At 36.2% G+C, this 26,741-nt stretch overlaps 1 protein-coding gene across 1 annotated transcript in view; it reads right to left on the bottom strand.

The window, feature by feature from the left end:
- NDC80 (NDC80 kinetochore complex component) overlaps positions 1-26,741 on the bottom strand; it is a 62,565-nt gene that overhangs the window by 14,387 nt on the left and 21,437 nt on the right. Inside the window, exons 11-15 of the mRNA XM_047087086.1 lie at positions 24,185-24,390; positions 18,381-18,533; positions 15,978-16,067; positions 1,847-1,939; positions 477-607 (exon numbers count right to left, since the gene is read on the bottom strand). Of these exons, the coding sequence (XP_046943042.1) occupies positions 477-607; positions 1,847-1,939; positions 15,978-16,067; positions 18,381-18,533; positions 24,185-24,390 (673 nt within the window). The remainder of the gene's footprint in view (positions 1-476; positions 608-1,846; positions 1,940-15,977; positions 16,068-18,380; positions 18,534-24,184; positions 24,391-26,741) is intronic.

Raw genomic sequence — 26,741 nt, 5'->3', positions numbered from 1 at the left:
TCTTATGTTGTTTTCAGGGTTTAAAAGTTATTTATTAATTAGATCTAAAAATAAATGATTCCTGGGGCACCTGGGTGGCTCAGTCTTGTTATGCATCTGACTCCTGGTTTCGGCTCAGGTCATGTTCTATTCATGGGATGGAGTCCTGCCTCAGGCTCTGTGCTGACAGCATGCAGCCTGCTTGGGATTCTCTCCCCCTCTCTCTTTGCCCCTCCCCTGCTTGCACGCATGTGTTCTCTCAAAATAAATAAATAAAAACATTTAAAAAGGAATGATTTTTTATAATAGTTGCAGAATATATTTGTTTAGGGACAGTATCTCAAGTTATAAGCTGCTTTCATGTAAGTACTGTTCATTACTCCTTCTCCCCCAAATAGCTCTATAATATAAGTCAAAGCAAATAAATGAAGATCTAGTAAAAAGTTAAATAATTAACCTGAAAATACACATTATAAATCTTGGTGACACAAACTTACTCTCGCTGAATAGCATCTAATTCATTCATAGCTTCACTGAGGCCCTCGTTAACAGCGCTCTCCAGCAGGTGCTTGTGCTTCTCCAAGGACTCCAGCTCATTGGCACATTTTTTGTCCTCTTCTTCAGCTTCCTATCAAGATAAAGCCACCCTTGTGGTGTGTGATACTCAAGTTCTATATACTCCATATACTATGTATACTGCACGTACCATATATATGTGAAGCATTGAAAAAAATCAGGTTGCATCACCATTTGTATTCTCAGAATGTGTACTATTTTACATGTAAGAGACTTTAAAATGCTCCGTTGGGAATTTTATAGTGTCAACCTAAATGCAATCTAAATGTGACCCTCTCAACAGGCCTGTATAGAATTCACTCAGCAGTATTTTCAAGTATGTACTATAGGAAATCTTATGATACTGATTTGAATTTTTCCTATGATCATCAAAAAGGCCTTTTATATAGGCAAAAATGTGGGTCACTTTCATACTACTTTTATTTCACAAGTGTATTAATTATGCACAGGCAAAGGAGCTCAGGGTCATCAATTCTTAGGTTTCTCAAAATGAAATATGAGAGCCTTTCACTGAAGTGCTTTAAGAGAATAAACTGAGGTATTGTCATGGAGAACATATGAAAAAATACAAATGATTACCAATTGCCTCATATTTCACATGTAGATCACATTACCGTGGCATATTTTCTAAAAATTTTACCCTGCCTAACAAAATGTATAGTCCCTAAACATAATACAGTACAAGGCCAAGAGATAAGTTTTCAATTCCTGCTACTTTTTTGGTGTAACCAAGTAAATAATATTGGTATGACTAAAATTTTCACCTGAATTGGATAGGTGGTAATGAACAGTCACATGAGTGCTTCCCTAAGTAAAATGCTGGCCAGAAAGGGGATGAATTACAGGTGGTGGGAAATGAACCCACATTCTAGATTTCATACAAATGGTCTTTGAAATTTGGTCAAGATAGTCAGTTTGCAATGACTCTTTACAGGCTATCCCATATACACAGGCCTTACTGGAGGTTTATGCTTTAGGAGTACTTAACACTAAATCTCTATAAAAGGTAGAAGAGATTATTTTTAAAACATGTTTTGGTCTTACAAGCATGCAGAATCTTATAAGCAAGTCTAAAATATTAATTAGACAGTAAACATGTTCTAGGATATAACAGCCCAATTCCAGAAAAAAATCCTTTAAAAGAACAAAATAACCCTTTAAAATAAACTTTGGAAGATGAGACTAAAACACAAGTTATAGGATATGGCTTAGAGATTCAGTTAGATGTCGGAACATGTAAATATTATGACATAGTTTGGCTCACCTATATAGACTATGACAAAGTTCTTACCTTAACTTTTTGTTGGTAAAGATCATCCAGCTTTTGAACTTCTTCTTTCAGAGTTCTTACACCTCTCCTGCTTTCTGTTATCATTGTATTTAACTTGGGGAAAAAAAGTTTGGTTGAGAAATCACAACCAACAACACAACATCAAAACATCCACAACCAAAAAAGTTTGGTTGAGAAAACACAACATCAAAAACATCTTAATAAGTTATAGAACTTTCATATTATCAAGTCTACTAGCTGAACCATGTTATTCTCACCTATCATTTATACCCCAAATTTATTATTCCCCAAAGAGGAAATTCAAACAACAACAAAAAAACTTATGTTTTTTAACATATAATACTTAAATGCAGAGTGGCATTGGTTAGGAATAAAAAATGTGGCTTAATTCTCAGTAAAATAATGATACCAATAACTTCTTCCACTAGTAGCTGTGGGAGTGTCTTTAAGCTCTATACTGTAACAATATTATACATATTACATATACTCTTAACATTTTAATATTAATTTATTAGTACATATAAGTTGTTTTTGCCCTCTAGTTTTGAAGTCTAGCTTTACTTAGACTTGATCTATTTTGTTAGCTCTCTAGTTTCCCATTTGTTTACTTTCTAGGAGAAAAGAGAAGTATGAATAGTGATTTCATTGGATGTTTGCTAACTGGTTATTAGTCAGTGCTTCCTTCCAAAAAGTAATAAAGTAACCACATTTAGTCTTATTAAACTTTGAGCTTTAAGATCTGTTGAAACCAAAACTAAAGAAAAAAAAGTGTTTCCAAAGTTCAATTCCTGTCAAAAGTGCTAATACCAGGTGATACCAGTAATTAATACGGAACGTTTTCCAGCTAGACCAAGAAGGTATTTCTTGCATGAAACAGAATATAGCAAAATGTATAAATAAGCTGGATATATTTTTTTAAGTTTATTTATTTTTGAGAGAGAGTGAGAGAGCGAGCGAGCACAAGCTGGGGAGGGGCAGAGAGGAGAGACAGAATCCAAAGCAGGCTCCAAGCCATCAGCGCAGAGCCTGACGTGAGGCTCGAACTCACGAACTATGAGATCATGACCTGAGTCAAAACCAAGAGTCGGACCCTCAACTGACTGTGCCACCCAGGCGCCCTGCTGGATCCTTCCTTAAAAGAACGATTCAACACATATATGAAGTTATAAAAAAATTATGTTTATATATATATTTGGGAAAAATTTAATGAAGCAATTGTTATTTGGTAAAAGATAGGATGGTAAAATGACTACATATTTATTAAAAAAACTTGCATATACTTCACATTCAATTATCAAAGTCCGTTGGTAAGGAATATTCTTTTCCTATTTTACAAATGAGAAGAGTTGGCTAGAATAAATGCTATTCGCTTAGGATCATGCAACCAGCATATGCCCCGAACTCCAAACTGCATGTTCTACTAACTCCAAGGACTTTTCTATACCACCTGACTTTCAAGTTATTTTAAAGGATGGAGTTACTGAAGCTACTGTTGGGCAGGAAAAAATTTTCTCTGCCATTAAAATTCTTTTGGCTGATCTAAGAATTAAACTGACATGAGACCGATTAACAGGAGAGAATCAAATTTAATTTCGTATGTATGGGGAATCCACAAAGATAGGAGATTCTAAAGACAGGCAAAATGAGGTATGAGTGTTATCCTGAACTAAGGATAAGGGTAGGGGCCTGGGACTTCAAGAAAAGGACAGCAATTCATGGGAAGATGAAAAGAGTAAGTGTTTGTTGAACAAATGTTTGCTGGGCCACACAGACACAATGGGACACAGAAAGGAATTTTAACAAAGGGACTTTGCTAAGTTCCTCCCTGTCTACCACCCCCAGTTTATATTATACTGTAGTTATCTGTGGTGATAGCTGTCTTCTGGGAGCAGATCCTTTAAATTCTTTTAGGCAGTTAGGGGATGGAGATCAAAGTTTCTGAGTCTTTTGGGCCTTGAATGTTTTCAGCTCTAAATAAGCTGCATGCCAAATGGCACATCTTGGGACAATTTGCCCTTGGCCTTGACACTATAAACTTCCAGTCTAAAGACATGTTATTTCTGAAATAACTACTAAATTAAACAAGTTGTTGCATTAAGTTTACCTGCAATAAGACCAATGGACACCCAAATAACCAGACTTCCACTAGGCTGTCATGTTTGGTCAAAATCATGTTTACTTATCTCTGAGCAGCTTCTACCTTCCATGTAAGTTTTATCAAAGTTTCATCAATTGAACATTCCCCTCTCCAGTTACAAAAATATACATTTCCATGGTGGCAAATAAGGAAAAGCTTAAAGAAAATAACAATTACCAATAATACTACAATCCCAAAGAACCACTATTAATATTTGGCATACTTCTTCTAGTATTTTTTTTTTCATTCATTCATTCATTCATTCATTCACTCATTCATTCAATAAGCAACTGTCCAGCAGTTTATAAGCAAAGAAGATATCATTAGTTACTTTAATTAGATGATTTTTTTTCTTCTGTCATTGAGAAGACAGAAGCCACTAGAATAGAATTCCATCACTTCTTGCCTTCAGTCAACCCAACCAAAATATTTGTTTGAGACCTTTCCTTCTTCCTTCCAGTCAGTTTCAGGATGCAGGATACCCATTTTACTCATGAAGATAAGCAACACATTTAGCTCTTTTCTGGACCCCAAGCCTTCATATTTCTTCATGAACCATATTCAAACCCATCAATCTTTTTTGATCATAATTTCTTAAACTTTACTATCTTTCCCTTGAATGCACTCATCTTAATTTTTTTTTTTTTTCAACGTTTATTTATTTTTGGGACAGAGAGAGACAGAGCATGAACGGGGGAGGAGCAGAGAGAGAGGGAGACACAGAATCGGAAACTGGCTCCAGGCTCTGAGGCATCAGCCCAGAGCCTGACGCGGGGCTCGAACTCACGGACCGCGAGATCGTGACCTGGCTGAAGTCGGACGCTTAACCGACTGCGCCACCCAGGCGCCCCGAATGCACTCATCTTAAAAACAATTTTTTTAATGTTTATTTATTATTGAAAGACAGAGCAAGACAGAGCATGAGCATGGGAGGGGCAGAGAGAGGAGGAGACAGAGAATTTGAAGCAGACTCCAGGCTCTGAGTTGTCAGCACAGAGCCTGACGCGGGGCTCGAACCCACCAACTGCAAGATCATGACCTGGGCCCAAGTTGGATGCCCAACCGACTGAGCCACCCAGGCGCCCCTGAACGCACTCATCTTTAAAACCAAACAACTCCCTCCCCAACCAAAAAACCCCACTGCACAAAAATGAAAACCTTTTCCATACACCACTTCCTATTATTCCATTTTCTTTCCTCAGACTCAAACTTTTGTGATAGTCTAATTTGTAGTAGTTCATAGAGAGTAGACTATTCATATTCTACAACATCTTCCTCTACTACCATTAAACTTCAGTCTATACTAATATGCTTTCTGGCTCCTCTGCTTCACGAAGTTGCTTTTGCAGATATCACCAGTAACATCTCAATTACTAAAGTCAATGAACACCTTTCAGACTTAATCTTATTAGATATCCATCTAACATTTGTAGTTGCTGATCACTCCCTCCTGAAATTCCCTTCCTTGGTTTCTATGACCATGGAAGCTCCTAGTTTTCTCTTTTAAGTTTTGAGAGGTCCTTCTAATTCTTCCTTGCAGATTTCTCTTTCTCTGCTTGTACTTTGGTAGTGGATGTTCTCCCAGGATTCTGATCTTTGCTGTATTCTTATCTATTCACTTGTGAGAGCTCTCTTTCTGTCTCTCTCTCATTTTCACACCTGAAAGATCTCCTGGCTTTAATTACTACATGCTAAGAGATACTTATTTACAACTATGCCCAAACTTCAACTTCCTACAGGACATTCTCCACTTTGATGTCCTAGAGACCTGAAACTCAGCATACCCCAGCCTGAAATTCTTCTATACCCTTCTCTTGTATTCTTTATCAACGTTCTAGAATATCACCACTGAAAGATCCTCTTCTTGACCAAACCATTCATGCTCTCCTGAACTCTTCTTTCTTTTTTTAAATATTTATTTTTGAGAGACACAGAGCATGAGTGGGGATGGGCAGAGAGAGAGAGAGAGAGAGAGGGAGATACAGAATCTGAAGCAGGCTTCGGGTTCTGAGCTGTCAGCACAAAGCTCGACAGGGGCTTGAACTCACAAACTGCAAGATCATGACCTGAGCTAAAGTCAGACACCTAAATGACTGTGCCACCCAGGTGCCCCTGACCTCTCTTTCTGGCTTGTGTTTGTCCTCTATATTGTTCAGATTTAGCAAGAACCATGCTAAGACAATTTAATCAGAATCCCTAACCTCAATATCTAATCAGGTTCCTCATTCTCCAACATCTCCCAGTTGATATCTGATCACCTTGACCTGCCTTCAGTATAAACCCTATTAGGTCGGTTTAGACAGAATCCTCCCTTACCCCTAGCATTTCCCTCAGTAAATTTTTATCCACTGATCTGCACACTACTCCTTGGTTATTAATTCCCAGTTTTTCTTTCAGTTGTACTTGGAGATAAGCCCAATGTTTCTCACCTACTATAAAACTTCTTTGTAATAGCTCCCCCTTGAATAAAGTCTACCTTACCACCATTAAGTGTCATGGCTAATTTTTCTTTTCCTTTAACAGCATATACCAAAGGTGGACACCTGCATTCTTAATTTCTTTCTTCCTTAACCTTCACATCCAAATAGACCACTAAATTACATAGTCTCAATCTTTATATTTCTTTTTTCCATTGTCACTGCAATAGCCTTGGTTTGAGGCTTTACTTATCACTCAGGATACTGTTAGGTCTCTTAACTGTGTGTCTCTAGTTTCATGTACCTCTAACTTAGTCTTCAAAATGCCAACATCGTGGGCTTACTAAAATACACAGGTGTTGGGGCACTTGGGTGGCTCAGTTGGTTAAGCGTCTGACTTTGGCTCAGGTCATGATCTTATGGTTGATGCATTTGAGCCCCGCATTGGGCTCTGTGCTGACAGCTCAGAACCTGGAGCCTGCTTCCGATTCTGTGTCTCCCTCCCTCTCTCTCAAAAATAAAAGAAACATTAAAAAAAAAAATACACAGGTGTTCTGCTTTCTCTTAAAAATCTTCAATGGTATCTGGTGTCTACAGAATAAGAGTGCAACCAGTAATCAAGAACAGCAAGCTCCAGGGCACCTGAGTGGCTAAGTAGGTTAAAAGTTCAACTCTTGGTTTTGGCTTAGGTCATGATCTCAAGGTTCATGAGATTGAGTCCTGCTGTGAGAACGGAGCCTGAGTGGGATTCTCTCTGTCTGTCCCTCCCTGCTTGTATGCTCTCCCTCTCTCAAAATAAATAAACTTAAAAAAGAAAAAAAAAAAAGAATAGACAAGTTCCTTCATAACTATGTTTTTGTTTCTCCAGATCTAATTGCAGTTTCAACCTTCCCCAGGGATGTAATCTTAACAGGTCAAGTCTGGAATTTGTTAGCACTAATGAGGTAATAATCTGCCTAATAAGACCATTTTCTTCCTCAAGGGGAGGTGACTTTGCCTGAAATAATCCTCTTTTTTGGTTTATGACTTCCTTGTCCTGCCTTTAAAAACTTTCCTTTCTATAGTCCTTTGAAGCTCTTTTCTGTTTGTTAAATGGGATGCTGCCTGATTCATGAACTGTTGAACAAAGCCAATTAGATCTTTAAATTTACTCACTTCTTTACAAAACTAGAAATGCAGCCCTAGAGACAATACAAAATTCATCTATTTTTATTTTAAACAATCCCCAAACCTCCTCTATTTATCTTAAATGACTTGTAACTTGTATTCTTTCCTGGTGCCTTTGAGATGTACATGTTAAAGTACAACTTCAGGAAGGTAATTTTTATCAAGAAAAAAAATGAAAAACACAAGTTATAAGGTCTCTGTTTACATGTTTATGTGTGTCTATTATATGCGTGTTATAGATGTGTGGTATTTTCTGCCTCTGGACGGTCTTACTAAAATTAGTCTGTAAAAAAGCTCTATTTAACTGGACTTAAATAAGTGCTTAAAGTATTCATAAAAATTGTTAAAATATAATAGAAACTAACCCAAATGCTTTCTTTCTTTCTTTTTTTTTTTTTTTAAGTTTTTTATTTTGATAGAGCAGAGGAGGGGCAAAGAGAGAGGGAGAGAAAGAATCCCAGGCAGGCTCCGCACTGTCAGCACAGAGCCTGATGCAGGGCTGGAACTCATGAACTGTGAGATTGTAACCTGAGCAAAACCCAAGAGTCAGATGCTTAACCGACTGGGCCACCCAGGCACCCCTAACCCAAATGCTTTCTGAATGCATATCACGTAAGTGCTTAAGTTAGCTTAACTTTGTTGATTTAGTTAAAATAAACCTTCCTTAAGAGTTATCAACATTGAATAAAATACTTACATACAAGTCTTATTCCACCTGGGCTTATCAATCAAATGAGTTAATGTTATCTGTTACAAAATTTGTCAGCAAGAAAAATTAGCTTGGGCTGATAGGTGACTTTGTTTAATAAACTTTTGGTGGGTAAACTAAACATAGTAAAGGGGCACCTGGGTGGCTCAGTCAGTTAAGCATCTGACTCTTGATCTCAATCAGGTCATAATCATTTGGTTTGTGAGTTAGAGCCTCAGCACAGAGCCTGCTTGGCATTCTGCATCTCTCTCTCTCTCTCCAAATAAATAAATAAACTTTAAAAATGTTAAAAAATAAACACAGTAAAGAACAAGTATATTAAATGGATGTAAATTAGATAAAAAGTTTTTAGGCCAATTTTTAAATAGTTTTCCCAAATCTATTTTTTTAACCTGGAACTTTAAAGTTTTGCTAGGTTAAGTTAAACGATGAGTTGCGTTAAATTCATTCACTATTCATATTATTTCCAAATAAGATAAAATACTGAAACATTAATTACTGAATATCGGTTTATCCACTTTTTACTTCCTTTTACAGAGGAACTATAAAGCTATGTGGGTCTACTAGTAAACATGTGTTATGCTGCTCTGACAAATCTTCTGTGAGAAAGCACATGTTTCTTAAAGTCATAAAAAAGTATTTATTAGTCTGCTAATTCATATAATGGTAATGGAAAAGACAATTTATAATTTCTTACTTAGATTTCACTAGAAATTAAAAGTTTCTGAGGGTTATAAATTCTACTATGTGTAACTGAAATTGCTAGAAATAATAAGGGAAACACATTCTATGTGTGGTCAGGGTTGGCTGATTAGAATGAATTTAGGGGCTGTTGTATGGCTCAGTCAGTTAAGTGTCCAAATCTTGATTTTGGCTCAGCTCATGATCTCACGGTTTGCGAGTCTGAGCCCCGGATCAGGGACTTGGGATTCTCTCCCCCACCCACCCCCCCGCCCCTGCCCTGTTCTCTCTCTCTCTCTCTCTCTCTCAAATAAACATTAAAAAAAAAAAAAAAGAATAAATTTAATTAAGTAAAAGAGTTTTAACATAAAAAATAAGCTAGTACAAACTTAGAATGTGGTTTTCTTTCTGTTAATAGAGCAAAGTTTTCTTAGATTACTGGTCCACTCTTATTTAGAAATTTAAGCAAACTTTTTTCTTAACTTTTAAAGTAATCTGCCTAGAAAGCAAAGATTTTGTTTTCTTAAAATAATTTCCTGTGTTGTTTTTATCAGGTCTTTGATTACTTAAGAAAGCTGAGCATTCTCTACTAGAAGAGCTAAGTTTTACTTATAACTATTTTACTTTCTGTATTTTTCTGTGAAGTCTTTGTCACCATAGTTAAATGGATACCTAAGTATTATTTCACAGTGACCTATGATCTTATTTGACAAAGTATCTTAAAACCTCTTGATATTCCTACAAACTTCTCCAAAGGGAACTTTTTTTTTTTTTTTCAACGTTTATTTATTTTTGGGACAGAGAGAGACAGAGCATGAACGGGGGAGGGGCAGAGAGAGAGGGAGACACAGAATCGGAAACAGGCTCCAGGCTCTGAGCCATCAGCCCAGAGCCTGACGCGGGGCTCGAACTCACGGACCGCGAGATCGTGACCTGGCTGAAGTCAGACGCTTAACCGACTGCGCCACCCAGGCGCCCCGCGAACTAACTTTTCAACCTCAAACTAACTTTGAGATTTTCTGGAGGGCTTCTAGAACCTCCCAAAAGGCTTGTTATCTCTCCAGAAAAAGAAGAGATGCTAAACTAATTAGGCTTATTTGATATGTTAAATTATGCGGGAAGTATTGTCAAGTAAGAAGACTAAGCTTTCTTTCTATTGTATTTATGTAAATATATGTTTTCTAGAAATTGTACTAAATTCCCAAAGTCTAATATATCTTGGTATAGTGTTGTCAGTCATAATTTCACTTATTATTTTAAAATATTCCATGTTACTGAAATAACCAACTTTCCTTGTCAATTCCATTACAGTGAACTTTAATCAGATTTCAACAATGGACATTTTTACAAGTCTTTTGTCATCACAGACTGTTATTGTTTTACCCTGATATTCTGCAATAGTTTCCTGCAAAAATACTTCATCTTCAAGGAGATGTAAGGAAAGGGCTTTTGACAAGTACAGATTTCTGGTAACTTTATGATCATAAAACTGAACTGGGTAAGAATTTCCAAAACTAACAGTAAACTGTATTCAAGTATAATAAGAATTAGTAACATGGAACTGAATGAACTGAGGAGGATGATAACTTTTTATGATTTGTTGTTTGAAATGCTGTTGTCTAATGTTTTGCTTTTCCAGATTTAAGGACACCTTTGTGTTAAGATATGTAGGATTTACAACAATTTGGTTATATGTGTGTGTGTGTATGTGTATATATATATATATATGTGTACATATATATATGTGTATATATATATATGTGTGTGTATATATATATATATATATATATATATATATATATATGTTTAAAGTTTATGTATCTGGGTGGGGGAGAGGCAGAGAGAGAGAGGGAGAGAGAATCCCAAGTAGGCTCTGCGCTTGTCAGCTCAGAGCCCAATGCAGGGCTCCATCCCACAAACCATGAGATCATGACTTGAGCCAAGATCAAGAGTCAGATGTTTAACCAAGACTGAGCCACCCCGACACTCCTAAAGTATATCTTTATAAGCAATGATGAAACATTTACTTTTTCTACCTGGTCCAGATTTTGGAAACTCTTTTGAGTATTCTTTTCATGATAATACAGTTAGTTATTTGTATAAGTTCATTAACAATCTGTCTCCTTGTAATAAGACACACAATTGGAAATATTGGGTATATTATCAAGGCTTTGATTGGATTTTCATATTTGAGAAAGGTTTGCATAGACTCATATGTGACTGGACACTCTTAAGGAACTAAGGTTGACTTTAAGGGAGTCAATAAAGCCCCTTGCAAAAATCAATCTGGTACACCTTGCTTACAAGTTTCCAGCAAAGTAATTTTAAAAAGAGCTTATATGGTCAATCACTTTTCTTGCTATTCTTATGTAATTAATCAGGCCAAGTCTAATGCATATAAATTAGTTTTATTGTGGTTATCTTTGGTAAAATGGGGGTAATTGTAGAGAGAAAAATTATGTTTGAACCTGTGTAGATACTAAATTCTAATCCTGTTGTCTCTGAGGTTCTGTTACATACCTATAGATTGGACTAGGTCCTGGATTCTTCTAATTTCTTCAAATATCTGGCTATAACTGTCCAAATTAATGTTTCCATTTTTCTCCCCTGACTTCTGATTTGGAACATTAAGAACCAAGACTGCCTTGAATCTCTTTGAAAGGGACTATTACTACTTCCTTACTACCCAGATGGCAGCAAGATTTCAGGGACTTGAACCCTAAATACATATCTCACAGCTGAAGAAGGCTCTGCCTGACATCTAGTCCTGTGCAAATGATGGAGACTTCCCAATCAAATTGACCAAGAAGAGAAATAGCTGACAGCAAGGTAGACTGCTTCTTCTCAAGATGTTACTTTAACTAAACGTAACATCTTCTATTCTCTTCCTTTACTTTGGCACTGGTCTGGAAAGATAAAGCCATCATCTGTATCTCCCAGGCCATTGCTAAGGGGGTATTTGGAACAACTTTTTATTTCAGGCTAGGACAAAACCTAACTGACCCTTGGTGTGTATAGGTAAATGCAGCAATCCTTGTGATTTAATCCATTAACAGGACTTCCTTAATGGGAATGATTTGTGCCCCAACAGGGTTTTTCTTTGTCTGTGGTGGTTATCATCCCCCCTGGGACTATGAAGGCCTAAATGGCTAACATATAATTGGATAATGCCTCTTAGGTTATTTAACTGTGCCTCTAACTGCCCATACTGAGATACCTCACTGGTCAACTCCCTAAATTTAAACTGTCAAGTCAGAGGGATTTCACAGGAGGCATTCATGACTCAAAATTAGCTTCCTTTGACTCTGGCCAAAGTTGTTCTTGGTAACAGGACAGCCCTTGATTATCTTTTAACTGACCAGGGAGGTGTTTGTGCTATGGCCAACACTACCTGTTGCACCTGGACTAACATTTCTGGGGAAACTGAAACTCAGTTATATAAGATCACTGAGTAAGCCACTTGGTTTAAAAAGATGACTCCTTTAGTGGGGTCTTTGACTTACTTGATTTTGATTGGTTTGGGTCTTGGGGACCATGGTTGGAAAGTACAGTCCAAACATTGGACTTATTTGTTATAATCATAAAAATCTCCTACTATGTTGTATTCTCTCAAAAACTTTAAGTGTATGTTTGCAGCCTTGAACTATCAAGCAAATGATCTCCCTAGGACTAGAACATCAGAAAAGTGAAAAGAATGACAGACTTAAGGAATATGAACCTAGAACTGAGACCTGTGACTGTCACAGAGATTAAGCACAAATGTCATGACTTAGGTCATGGATATCACACAAAGGAACAACAAAAGCTGCAAGTGGTGCTGATGCCTTAAATTGCAATCGTATCTCTCAATCAAGGTGATAGCGTGATCAAAAGGGGAAAACTAAAGGAAACTACCAGTTCAAAATGGAGTTACTTGTGCTGGGCCCATGTCACCAAACCAGAGCTTAATATTCAACCTAACTGCAATTTCAACCTTCCCCAGGAATATAATCTTAACAGGTCAGTCTGGAGTTTCTGGTTAGCACCACTGAGGTAATCCACCTCATAAGACCCTTTTGTCTTTCAAAGGGAGGTGAAATCTTGCCTGAAATGATCCTTTTGTGTGTATGTGTGTGACTTCCTTGTCCTGTATTAAAAATTGTTTTCCTTTCTGTAGTCCTTTAGAGTTTCTAATTGTTAAATGGAATACTGCCCAATTCATGAATTGCTGAGTAAAGTCAATTAGATCTTCAAATTTACCCAGTTGAAATTTTAGCATTTGTTTAATTATTTTAATTCATTAATTTACGTTTAGTCATTACTATGTCAAATAGCTACTTTATCTTATGCCATCTTAATTTGGTTAAATTGTCAAATTTAAGAAATAGTTTAATCTTCAGTCTCTGAAGCATATGATATTACTAATCATTTCTTTTTTCCCCTAGTTTTGATATAATGTATATATACCACTGTATAGGTGTAAGGTGTATATGATATAAGGGGGGGAAGGGAGGAGGGAGGGGGGAGGGGGAGAGGGGGAGGGGGGGAGAGAGAGAGAGAGAGAGAGAGAGAGAGAGAGAAAACTAACACTACAATAAGTAGTTGAGTTAAAATCAGGACTTTCTTGAAAGTTTCCCTACTTTGGCTTTTGGCTTTTATAGCATTTTCTCTTCCAGTGATCTCCAACTATTTTGTCCACTTCTAAGAGTTTTCCCCATAATTTCCCCATAATCTCCTTCCTTGAATTGCTTAAGTGGTGCTATTTCTCAAGATTTAATCCTCTGCCACTTTCCTCTACATATTCTAAGAAATATCACTCACATCTGGCTTCAAAGTATCATGTATATGGTAAAGACCCTGAAATGTATATTTTTAGACTTGATTTCTCCCCTATGTTCTGAATCTATTGTTTCAGCTTCCTTTTGGAGGTCTATGTTCTGTAAACAGTAAGCTCAACATCTCTAGTACTCTCCTGGTCACATGCACTCATTTTTTTCTCTGCAGGGTTACCCGCACCGGGAAAATGGAAGTCACTGACAGTGCTTCTTTCTCTCTTAGCTTTAAAAGTCCATCAAAAATGCTTGGGTTCTACCTCAACATTTCCTAAACCTGTCCACTTCCTTCTATTTGTACTTTGGTTTAACCTCTTAACAATTTTAGTTGCTTCCCCACAAGTCATTTTTTTCTATGCCCAAAGGGGTTTTGCAAAAATGCAAATCTGATTAGCATAACCGCAGGTCAGTCTTTTTCTCCAAATGGTAGTTTATATTTCATATAAACTTGTTATATTTACCTTTGGAATATTAATATTGGGCCTAGCCTATAGTACGCATCTTATAATCCCCATTTTGTTCACCCCCCTAAATTTCCTGCTTATAGCCCTTAAAAAGTTTCAAGTCTGGGGTGCCTAGGTGGCTCAGTCAGTTGAGCGTCCAACTCTTGGTTCAGCTTGGGTCATGATCTTGTGGTTTGTGGGTTCGAGTCCTGTGCTGGGCTCTGTGCTGACAGCCTGCTTGGAATGCTCTCTCTTTGCACCTCCCCTGTTCTATCTCTCTCTCTCAAAATAAATAAACATTAAAAAAAAGTTTTAAAAAGTTTCAATTCAGTTTGAAAATCTATAGGTTTAGTGCCCATTCCAACAGAAGAGAGAAATCAAACTGAAGGAAGCTAAGGGAAGACTTCATCTTGAATAACAGTCACATCTGTGGAGTACCTGTTAAAGCAGTCCCAATTCCTTCTTTCCAATGTGTGATGTTACAGAAACCCCAAATTATAACAACAGTAGTATCATGAAACTGCCCACTTATCTAATGTTACAAAGTTTGCTATTTTTTTGATTGGAAATTCTTTCTAATACAAAGTAAATCTTGATACAATTTGTTAACATGTAAAAAACGTGGGTTACTTGCATAATTATTCATTTAATGCATAGGTTTTATTTCCAGATGAGAAAAAAAATTTGTATTCCAGGTAAAGATAGGATTTTGTATCTTGAAATGCCACAATAGTTCTTGAAGATACGAATTAACTGGGGTTTTCCTTCAATTATTTGGTGTCACATAAACAATACCTTTTGTTTGCAGTTGAGAAGTAGCTTCTTAACTTTTCTTAATCAAGTATAACAATATTTAAAGATTATCAAATCAATAGTACTGTTCTCTCTGAGAGATATTGGTCATATCATGTTTCAAGTATCTTAGAAGCAGGAACTTTCTGAAACTTACTTTTGGAAATAGACTTTTATAGGCATTTGAGTTCCCCTGAATTTCATGGTGTGGAGTGAAAAATTTGATAAATAAAAATCTCTTAATTTATCATAGCTACTTAGCCTCTAGCCCCAAATGATATATATCTACTTTTAAGGGAGCCATGTCAAATTCCTTTAAGCACAAAAAGGGATAGATATTAAGGGGTGCCCGTCCGGCTTAGTTGGAAGAGCATGTGACTCTTGATCTTGGGGTTGTGAGTTTCAGCTCTACACTGGGTATGAGATTACTTAAATAAAAATAAAACTTAAAAAAAAAAGGATATTAAATTATTTCAAGTTGAAGGAGGAAATTCTCCATTTAAAGTCAAGGGAAATTTATTCAGTTTTGTATCACTTCATCAATGATATGTAAAGCCTAGAATGTTTAAGTTATTTAAAAAATTACTTCAAATGTTTCCAAGTCAAGGGTATACCCAACTCTCATTTTCCATAATATCTTATTAAAAGTTCATTCCTTAACAATTAAAAATTACAAATCACATTTAAGTGTTAAATATCTTACTCTTGCTTTTATTTTTTTTACTTAAAAAAATTTTTTTTAACATTTATTTTTGAGAGACAGAGAGAGACAGAGAATGAGCAGGGGAGGAACAGAGAGAGGAAGACGCAGAATCCGAAGCAGGCTCCAGGCTCTGAGCTGTCAGCACAGAACCCAATGTGGGGCTCGAACCCACAGACCGCGAGATCATGTCCTGAGCCGAAGTCATTGCTTAACCGACTGAGCCACCCAGGCGCCCCTTACTTTTGCTTTTAATAACTGTTTTGTTACTTACTTGTTCTAAAGTATCCTCTAAGCTCATTTTTTTATTTAGAGCTTTATTAATTTCTTCTTCAGTTTGGTTCAACAGTTCCTTAAGTGGCACCTACAAAAGACATACGATTAGGAGATCCATATGATATATGAAATTACAAAATTTCTCATGAGGCATCTACACATTTTAATAGAAGGAGCCAATTTTGGAGGAAAAAAAAGTGAAGCTATGATATTTTTAAACTAAATCAATACATCAGAAATAAGACAATAAAACTAATTTTCAATGTAATTTTTCTAACTGTAGAATGCAACTTGCTTTTGCTTCTCAATACCTGGAAAATTTTAGATTTGCTTTATCCATTCTGGAGATTCACTGCTATTATTTAAACATTTTATAAGTATACTTATTTTAATGCAGTATCTTTCTTGAAAACAATTTGTATTTTTCTCTTAATCCTTTTCAACTGCTTAGTTTCACAATTATCTGCTTGTATTTCTTCTTTTTGCTATTCATTGGAACTCCACTATAATAGAAAAGACTTCAAACACAGCAAATATCCACCATCAGGGAATGACTGAATAAGTTACACATGGAGGAGTCTGAGGCTGCAAAAAGAACTGGGAAGATCTTGAAATACAGCTGCGGAGAGATAACCAGGGGAGGTTGTTCCGTGAAAAAAAGCAAGATGGGTGTCCAGAATAAGCAGATGTTTACCAGTTTATTTAAGTAATGATAAAAGTTGGGAACAGCCAGATGGGAGAGATGCAGAGCGTAAGGTACTCGGAAAGGGATGCAGAGCTTCCATGCCCTCTGGGTGTGCCACTCTCCCTACTTCTCCACATGTTCACCAGTCTTGAAGCTCATAATCTGCTTGCATTCCTTATGTTTGTCCTCTATTCTAATAGTTTCCCATCACTATTTTTTAATTGAGGTCAAACTCACTTTCAAATGGTTAAACTGAAATCATTAAGTTAAAATGAATTTAATATAAAACTACTTCTTTTAAAGTGTATAGTTTAGTGGCATTTAGTACAATGTTGTGTAACCACACCACCTGTTGTTCCAAATCATCTTCATCACCAAAAGAAAATTTTGTGTTACTATGTTTTTAGTAGGTCTTTTGAAGTTATTAATTGCGGAGTTTTAATTTTGGCTGCTCTTTTTCTTTGAAAGATGCAATGCCTTTTTAATCTAAGAACTTTTCTCCAAATATTATTTGTGACGGTTGGGTTGCACCTTCTGGATGCTATTTCTATTTCTATTGTTCTATTATTATGTAAAACTATGTCCAAAGATCACAGAAAAACTTTCCCCTTTTCCAAGAATATGCATTCTTTTTGTATTGGGTAATCCTTCCTATACTGATTTGATGCAGGTTTTATTTTCTTGCACTAGTGTCTGTCTACCTGCCTACCCAGCTATTGCTTGAGAAACAATTCAGTAAAAGATTAAATGTTTACTGGGTGGATTTTTTCTATTGAAAATGAGTCTGACTTTATTTAATCACAGTCTGTTCACCAAATAAACTGTGATCATTGGGAAAGTAGGAACTGTATCTTTCTGGGTGTTTCATCTCTAGCACCTAGCTGGTATGGAACTTAATATGTACTCAATAAATAATGTATTGAATGAATGATTCTCAAGGGAAAAATGCATAGCTTTATACTCTGATATTCTTTATTCAAAAACTAAGTATTTTGAAAGTTGACATTTCTGTGGGGGCTACTAAAATACTAATATCTGTGAATAACTAAGAAGTTGCAATAGAACGATTTAAAAATTTTCTTCTCCAAATTACATCCTTGGACATATTTAAAAATTAGGTGCACACTTTTCATTATTGACTACTGGTGTTACTTAATGTCCTGTTATATTTCATGCCTTCATGTGTGTCCTTGTACCTGAAACTCTTTCCCACAGACCATCCCAATAAATACCTCATCTTTTAAGACTTCATTCCAGGTTCACCATTTCTGTGGAAACTTTTCTTTCTCTTTAATTCTGGCAAGAATTGATCAATACCATATCTTGTAAACATTTCTAATAAAGTACATATATAGCAATTATTTATTTATATCTGTCTCTATTGGGACAAGTAGCAATTTAAGATTAAGAGTCAGGTAATTTTTCTCTTTACAATCCTGGTGTGTATTTTAAATGTAATCAAAGTTTCTATTGGATAGTTGAGTTGATAAAGTAGGTAGAGAGGAAGAAAAGGCTTTGTAATTCAAAGAGAAAAGTATAATAGATTTCTAATTATCAAAAAGATGGAAGATAAAAGGTTTTAGTGTTTTATTTCCATGCTCTGACCTCAGTCATGAACAGGCTGATGTTTAAACTATTAGTTATAAATAAATAAACATCAATCATATCATTTAAAAATCTTTTGAAGATTAATTAATTAATCTCATGATTACTTACATAAACTTGAGCTCTGTATTTGACAAGGCAGTTGGCACCAGCTTCAGGATTAAACTTAATCTCAAAGTCATAACCTTTGGAATTTTCAGCACCCTTAGGAATAAGTTTTAATTTTCTGGCCAACTTGTGATACTCAGATAATTGTGTTTCAATCTGTAAGAACACCAAAATAAATGTTAAAGTAAACCAAATAGCCCTATTCCATATGGTTTTCAACTGGCATTTGCAATTTTACACAAAAATTATACGTATTTTTTTTAGTTTTGTAATTTGGTATATAAGAATGAAAGACATTATTCACAATCTGTAGGGTAATTTAAAAACTATAATTAGTAAGCAATATCCTACTGTTCTTTCTTATCTGTTCTTATCTTACTGTTCTTCCTAATGTTCTTCTCATTTCCAAATAGCTTGGAACAAGAATCCACATCTAGGTATAAACTAAAATTTACTTTTTAAAGTGCCAGGCAGAGAAATCATGAAAACAACACAGACTTTAGATTTATCTTTCAAAAAAAATTTTTTTTTACATTTATTTATTGATTTTTGAGAGGCAGAGACAGAGCACAAGCGGGGGATGGGCAGAGACAGAAGGAGACACAGAATCCGAAGCAGGCTCCAGGCTCTGAGCTGTCAGCACAGAGCCTGACGTGGGACTTGAACTCACAAACCGTGAGATCATGACCTGAGCCAAAGTCGGATGCTCAACTGACTAAGCCACCCAGGCGCCCCTGGATTTATCAATTTAAAAAGTAAAACATTTCTTCTTCTTTTTTTTTTTTAATTTATTTTTGAGAGACAGAGAGAGGGCACGAGCCGGGGAGGGGTAGAGAGAGAGAGGGAAAAACAGGATGCGAAGCAGGCTCCAGGCTCTGAGCTGTCAGCACAGAGCCTGATGTGGGGCTTGAACCCACGAACGATGAGATGGCCTGAGCCAAAGTTGGATGCTTAACCAACTGACTGAGCCACCCAGGAGCCCCTAAAAAATAAAACATTTCATTTATCTAAAATAAGTGAAATGTAATCATTTAAGTCTCAAATGTTATTTTAACAGAAATATTTTATTTTTAAAAAAAATGTTTATTTGAAAGAGAGAGAGAGAGAGAGAATGAGAGGGGTAGGGGCAAAGAGAGAGGGAGAGAGAGAATCCCAAGCAGGCTCGCACCCCTTAACAAAAATATTTTAGTAAAACAATTCCATATTACCTGGTCTCTATCCCTTCCTTCAGGGCTCTGTTCAAATTACATTATCAGAAAGGCTTTTGCTCAAATGTAGCCCCCCAAATTTCTTAATCCTCTTACTTTATTTTTATTCATAGCACTTATTTTTATTTTTTCATATTTGCTTATTATTTTTGACAGAGAGACAGAGACAGAGCATGAGTGGGGCAAGGGCAGAGAGAGACACACAGAATCTGAAGCAGGCTCCAGGCTCTGAGCTGTCAGCACAGGGCTCGATGTGGGGCTTGAACTCACGGACTGTGAGATCATGACCTCAGCCAAAGTCAGATGCTTAACTGACTGAGCCACCCAGGCGCCCCTATTCATAGCACTTATTACTACCTGACATATTTATTCACTTTCATTGTAAGCTCAATGAAAGCAGCTGCATCCCCTCAGGACCTAGAAGAGTACTTGGCATTTAGTAGATATATATTACATTTAAGATTTCTTACTAATGAATCAGGAAATAATTTCAACTACTTCAATTTGTAATATGGTAGCTCTCTAGGGAGTACTAAGATATGTAGCCTATTTGTCTTAATACTAAATGGTTTTAGAGGTAGTTGCTTCTGTTCTTCACTAACATTTTATTTATCTAAATGAAAACAGCTTTCACAAGTCCATGCACTTCATCACGTCTTATTGCAGGGAGAGTAAATGTGTGGCACATTTATTCTTTCAACAGCCAATTAAGAGTGAAAACTGATCACACCTTTTCCTGATGAGCAGATGCAGGCTCAGTGTCTATCTCAACATAGATCCAGAAGACTACTACCAGCCAGAGGTGGCATGCGGAATAAAAATAAGTTCAGAAAAAAAAGATGATGGATAAATGTTTACATTGAGCTGTTACATTCTGCTATCATTCTTTAATCTCTCTCTTAGTACCCTAAGGTTTTCTGGTCTATGGCCTACTCTGGCCCTCATTAGATCACTGCTTACCTATTTCCTAAATAATATTCTTCTTTAAAAAAAAAAAATTCTTCTTTTATCCTGATCTTCCAAATAAACAGTATTTATACAGCTAATTTTAGCTAGCTAAACTTAAGAGTTCACCTGATCCAGAGATTCATAGCCTCCCCTTTCCCACATAGTGCTTGAGAGAAAAAATATATTCGTTAATGTATGTTGAAGGAACTCATTTCAGATTCACTGATGTAGTCCAACAACACCTCACTTTATTAATAAGGAAACTGAGGCTATGAGAGGTTAGATAACAGGTTGAGGTCACACAGGTATGCAATGGCAAATCCAGGGTTAAAATATAGGTTTACCAAATTCTAGGTTCAAAGACTTCTGGGATCACCACTATAGTCTACTTCTTATAAATGTCTATGTTTCTCCTTGATACACAGGACAGAGATTCTGTAGAGGATAAGGAGGATGAGAAAGTACAGATAGGCAAGGCAAAGCAAAAATATGGTGAAATAGGGCTAAAAAAGGAGACAATGTTTACTGCTCATGCTGAACTGTCCATTCCACATTAAAAATTACATATGTAGGTGTGTAAAATACAGATTTTTAAAAATGTAAAATAGTTAAAACCTGACAAAGAAACTATTGTATTATGCCTATAATGATAACATACTTTATAAGGTGACCAGGATTAAAAACCAGTATTGTCTTGTTGGGCAAAAACAGCTGCTTTCTTTGAACTACTTTTTTTTATTTTAACAATAGAGGTAAATATATGTAAGAAATAATGTACTAAGGAAAGTGTTTGAAGTAGTAGAGGAGAAAACCTCATTACTTTTGGAACAAAACAGAGATTAAATTTTTCTCAGTGAAATATAAATTTTAGTACTATACCTACTGCATAGATAAACAAATATTAGGGTAGACAACTTCAAACCAAAATTTAATTTTGAAACTCTGTAGTCTGTTTTTTTCCATTAAAAAAAAAAAAAAGAGAGAGAGAGAGAGGGGCGCCTGGGTGGCTAGGTCAGTTAAGTGTCTGACTCTTCATTCTGGCTCAGGTCATGATCTCGAGGTTCATGAGTTTGAGCCCTGTGTTGGGCTCTGTGCTGACAGTGCAGAGCCTGCTTAGGATTCTCAATCTCCCTCTCTCTGTGCTCCTCCCTGGCTCGTGCTTTCTCTCTCCCAAAATAAATAGACAGAGAGAGAGAGAGAGAGAGAGAGAGCCCTTAGAAAGACATGTTTTACTACCTTTTCTTTTTTTTTTTTTTTTCAACGTTTATTTATTTTTGGGACAGAGAGAGACAGAGCATGAACGGGGGAGGGGCAGAGAGAGAGGGAGACACAGAATCGGAAACAGGCTCCAGGCTCTGAGCCATCAGCCCAGAGCCCGACGCGGGGCTCGAACTCACGGACCGCGAGATCGTGACCTGGCTGAAGTCGGACGCTTAACCGACTGCGCCACCCAGGCGCCCCTACTACCTTTTCTTAAAACAGAGTCTTACCTTACATATTTTTTTCTTGGGAATGTAATAGTGTATATAGCGAAAAAGATCACTTTGGAATTATTTGATAGGAAAACATTTGGTCCCTAGACAACTTGTTAACTTATTGTTTTAGAATACATTGGTGTCATGTCCATAAATTATGCTGAACCATTAAGAAAAAGTTCACGTCTATTGAGAGCTACATTAAAAAGTGAGAGGGGCACCTGGGTGGCTCAGTCGGTTAAGCATCCGACTTCAGCTCAGTTCATGATCTCGGAGTCCACGGGTTCAAGCCCCGCAATTGGGCTCTGTGCTGATAGCTCAGAGCCTGGAGCCTGCTTCAGATTCTGGGTCTCCCTCTCTCTCTGCCCCTCCCCTGCTCACATTCTATCTCTCGTACTCTCAATAATAAAAAAACACTAAAAAAAAGTAAGAAAAATAGTGCATAGCTCTAAGCAAGGCAGAAGTATGGAACATTTATAAGGGACTGCCAACAAAAATAAGGACAGACTTTAATTATCTTGAAATTCATATGGTCAATGAGCCCACTTTTTCAACAATGTTGGCTAAAAGGATAATGTACCACTTACAAAATTGAAATAAAGTCAAATAATTTGGTTGTGGTAAAGTTCGAGAGTGACTGCCGTTACTGAATCTGACAGAAATGTTTAAATCCTGTTATTGCATTTGACACTGTTAATTCCTTCCTGACTCTTCCTTTCTCAGCTTCTATCTTCTTGACCTCTCTGGCTAGTGCTCAGTCTTTTTTAGGCTTCTCTTAAGGGACCTTCGTCCTTCAAGATGCTGGTGCTCCCTTCCTCCTATGTATTTTTCCTTGGTGAATTCATCTACCCTTATGGCTTCAATCACAATACATACTGAGTTTTACTTAATCTACATTGCAAACCTACATTATTTTATCTTGAGGTTCAGATACATAATAGATTAGTAGATATTTTCACTTGCACACCCCATGGACACAACAGGTCAGCATACCATTTCCACTCCTGACTGGCAACTTCTATTTCAGAGTGAGTTTTACTATTGCTTGTCCCATTGCTCAAGCCAGACACTGTGAATGTATCCCTTTTCTTTCATCAAGTCTTATTTACTCTACCTAAGTAGTCAGAATCCACCTACTTCTTTGAATTTCCACTAATAGACTCTAAATTCAGCTCATAACTTCTCACCACATTGCTGCCAAAGACCCTTAAATGTTTTGCTCCCTTCCAATCCATTTTTCACATGACCAAAAACAAGATCTTTCTGAAATATAGTTATCTGTTTAAAAATCTTAAGGGCTTTTTGGAACTTCTAGGATACAGTCCAAACTTTTAAGTAAGAAAAGAATCTTTATCATCTAGTCTATACTTTTTCTCTTGAGTCTTTATCTGTTGCTATGTGTCCCTATCCCTTGCTATTAACCTGCAGCCATATGAAAAGATTCTGATGCCAGAGGGCATCATGCTGTTTGCTGACTCCCCTAACCTTGCCAAGATAACTCTTCCTTATACTTCCCAATTCAGTTCAGGTGTTATCTCCAGCAGAGAGCCCAACATGGGCTTGCACTCATGAACTGTGAGATCATGACCTGAGTTGAAGTCAGATACTTAACTGAATGAGCCACTCAGGCACCCTCAAGGAAGCCTTTCTAAAAATCACTTCATACATCTCTCCACACCACACACACTACATCTGGGTTAGGTATACTATATGCTTCCTCAGTACCCCATGCAAACGGGGTCTGATCTCATGGTAGAAAAATATTGACTAGATTGGAAGTTTCTCAAGGGGAGAGTGGAATCTGGCTTCTTCTAAGCCCAGCTTCTTCTAAGTGGCACACAACAGGTGTTAAATAAATGTTTGAATAGTAAATAAGTAAAGGAAGAATGGACTCACATTGAATGAAAGGCACAAGGTTTATGAAAATTATTTTCATGGCTTTAGAGACTTTTTTATTTCTTGGTTCACTGCTAAAAAACATAGTTAACTTAAATCTGACTGAAAGAAATTGGGGTGTTACTGATTTGACATAAAAGGATGAGTGGATTTTAGTAAAATGTCAATGCAAAAAGTTTTACCTTTTTAGCCAATCTATTCTACCCAGTTTTTCTTAACAGGGATAGGTCTTTACAAACTGTCAGCTCTGAGTTGCCACTCTGAAAATGGTATGACATACCGCCTCTTTGCCTCTGGCATATTTTAGCTCTTCATTCCACAATTGCTGTTGTTCAGCCTCCAGGTCTTTGGTTAATTTATTAATAGTCTGCTGCAGTTCATTCCTTTCATGATTTATTCTCTCAATGTCTGCAACTGAGTACTTCTGGTTATCAACAATATTCTGTAGGCGAGTATTCTCCTGTTTCATTGTCTCATATTCTAGTTCTGCATTGAAAAAAAATTTGTTAAGTTCTTTCAATTCATACAAAGAAGTTGATGCCATTATTTAATAGAGTTGATTAAGATTTCTAAATTTCAAAGTTATGTATATATATATTTTCTCTTCTTTTTGGGGGGGGGATACTTCTATTTGATCTCACTTTGTTAATAACATTCCTGAAAGATGGTACAATTAAAGTTTTATGTTAGGAACATATTTCCCTATTGGCTTGCTATGATTTTCAGAAAGTGCTATATGAAAAAAATATGGCCCCACACATAATGATTAGGATTGAGAATTACTACACTTAAGAGGGATAGTCTGCTGGTATTCAATTCAAATGCTTTTAATACTCCAGTATGATTCTCTTCAGTAAGTCAGAAAACCCACAAGTTTTTCACAAACAAAAAAAAATTTGTATTTAAATACATCACTTTATTCTTGTTTCACTGACATTTTCAGTAGTTTTATCAGATATTAAGTAACTATAATGGTTAAGTTCTTGCTTTGTCTATTTACCAAAATTTGTAACAAAAAATGACTATATTGTACTAAGACAAAATGGTACTTACAAACAGGAAATGATCATGCAAAGAGAAAGAAGTTTTCAAACTTAAAATATTTGGGGTTATACAGAATAGTGTTTTCTAACCTTTTGTTATTCATAGCTTATAAAGAATATGATAGTACTTTTAAGCAGTCTGGGATAGGTGGATGAGGAAGTTCATGACCAAAGGGGCCATGAGAATCACCCCAAAGGCTGACAGGATCAAGATCTTGGCTTTGTTATAACTCAGTTGTAGCACTATACTTGGAAAGCTCCAATCTGAGCTCAAAATAAATTAATAGTTGGTTTAAGTAAAATTTTTTATATTTATCACAGGAATCTGCACAAAAAATCCACAATGTACATTATCCATACAGTTTAAATAGGTCTCTTTCATTCTTGGCCACAAATGACTTTAAATAATCAATAAAGTTAAAATACTCAGAATAAAAACATTTTAGATTAAGTTATCGAATTATCTCAAACTAAGTCAATCTGGAATGGTAAATGATTGCTTAAGTATCTCTCTCACCTCTTCAGCTTGTAATTATTGGAAAAAAATTCTCACAAGTAGAAAGTATGAAAATTGTCTTAATTAAATACCAATGAGGAAGACAGAGTATTAATATTATAAATTATTGATTTAATTACAAATATTGCTGTAATAAAAAATTAGTCTATGGCTTCTTGTCATCACGGAGAACAAACATTAGGGACCAAGTGTAAATTATTTAGAGTTGGTTTAGAGTAAATCTAATATATGTAATTAGAGTTTGGAAAAAAATAAACTGATTAAACAAATACCCCAGATAAATATTATCCTTGACTTGACAGATGGTCAATATTCCATAGACTAAGAAATAAATCAAATATCCTAAGGACTATCTACACAAATCCTATGTGGGAAAGACACAGCCTGTAAAATCCTACAAGAATAAAACTGAAGCAGGCAAACACCTGGAAAAAACAGCATAGTAGGTCCACAGAGTTATTCATTTGGTAAAGTGTCATCCAATGGCTCTGCCTTTTATGGATACCTTTCTTTGCTCTCCTTCTGGCACTACAGAACTATCAATTAATTCATGTGTCACAGTATTATTAGAGTTTTATGACTGATATGTGCTTATGAAAACAAAGTTAGGAACACACAAGGATATAAACAAACGTTCTTTAGTTGGGCTCTTCCTTACAGAGAATTATAGTAGCTCCATCTTTTCATCTTACTTTCCAATCAGCTTAAGCTGCCAAGTAGCTTAGGAGGCAGTGATGGATCATAAGATAATTGTAGTAGACTGAAGCCAGCAAAGATTAAAGAATCTGGTTTACTAATTACAAGGTGGAATAGAATAAATATTTATATCAGGTAGTATATGTTCTTAAGTTAGGTCACTCTTTGCTTCAAAAAAATCAGACACCTGAAAACACATTAAAAGGTATAGTAGGTTGACTAATTAATGGCCACCCAAAGTTATGTAGTCCAAATCCCTGGAATTTATAAACATTTCCTTATTTGGAAAAGGGGTTTTGCAGGTATAAGTACATTAAGTACTATAATTCTCTGAGATTACCCTAGATTATCTAGTGGGTCCTAAATGACATCACAAATGTCCTTAAAAGATAGAGGCTGAGAGAAATTAACATAAAGAGAAGAGGAGAGACAGATACACAGAAGAGGCAATGTGAGGATGAAGAAGAGACTGGAGTGACATGGCCAAAAGTTCAGGAATGCCAAGAACAACAGAAGCTGGAAGAGATGAGGAATGAATTCTCCCCTAGAGTCCTTGGAGGAAGCTTAGCCATGCTAAATTT

This window comes from Lynx rufus, unplaced genomic scaffold (genome assembly GCF_022079265.1).
Source record: "Lynx rufus isolate CCGP_SWC_20201006 ecotype Redwood Valley unplaced genomic scaffold, mLynRuf1.p SCAF_22, whole genome shotgun sequence".
Classification (NCBI taxonomy): domain Eukaryota; kingdom Metazoa; phylum Chordata; class Mammalia; order Carnivora; family Felidae; genus Lynx; species Lynx rufus.
The sequence above is the reverse complement of the archived record's forward strand: the minus strand, read 5'-3'. Positions and strand labels throughout refer to the sequence as shown.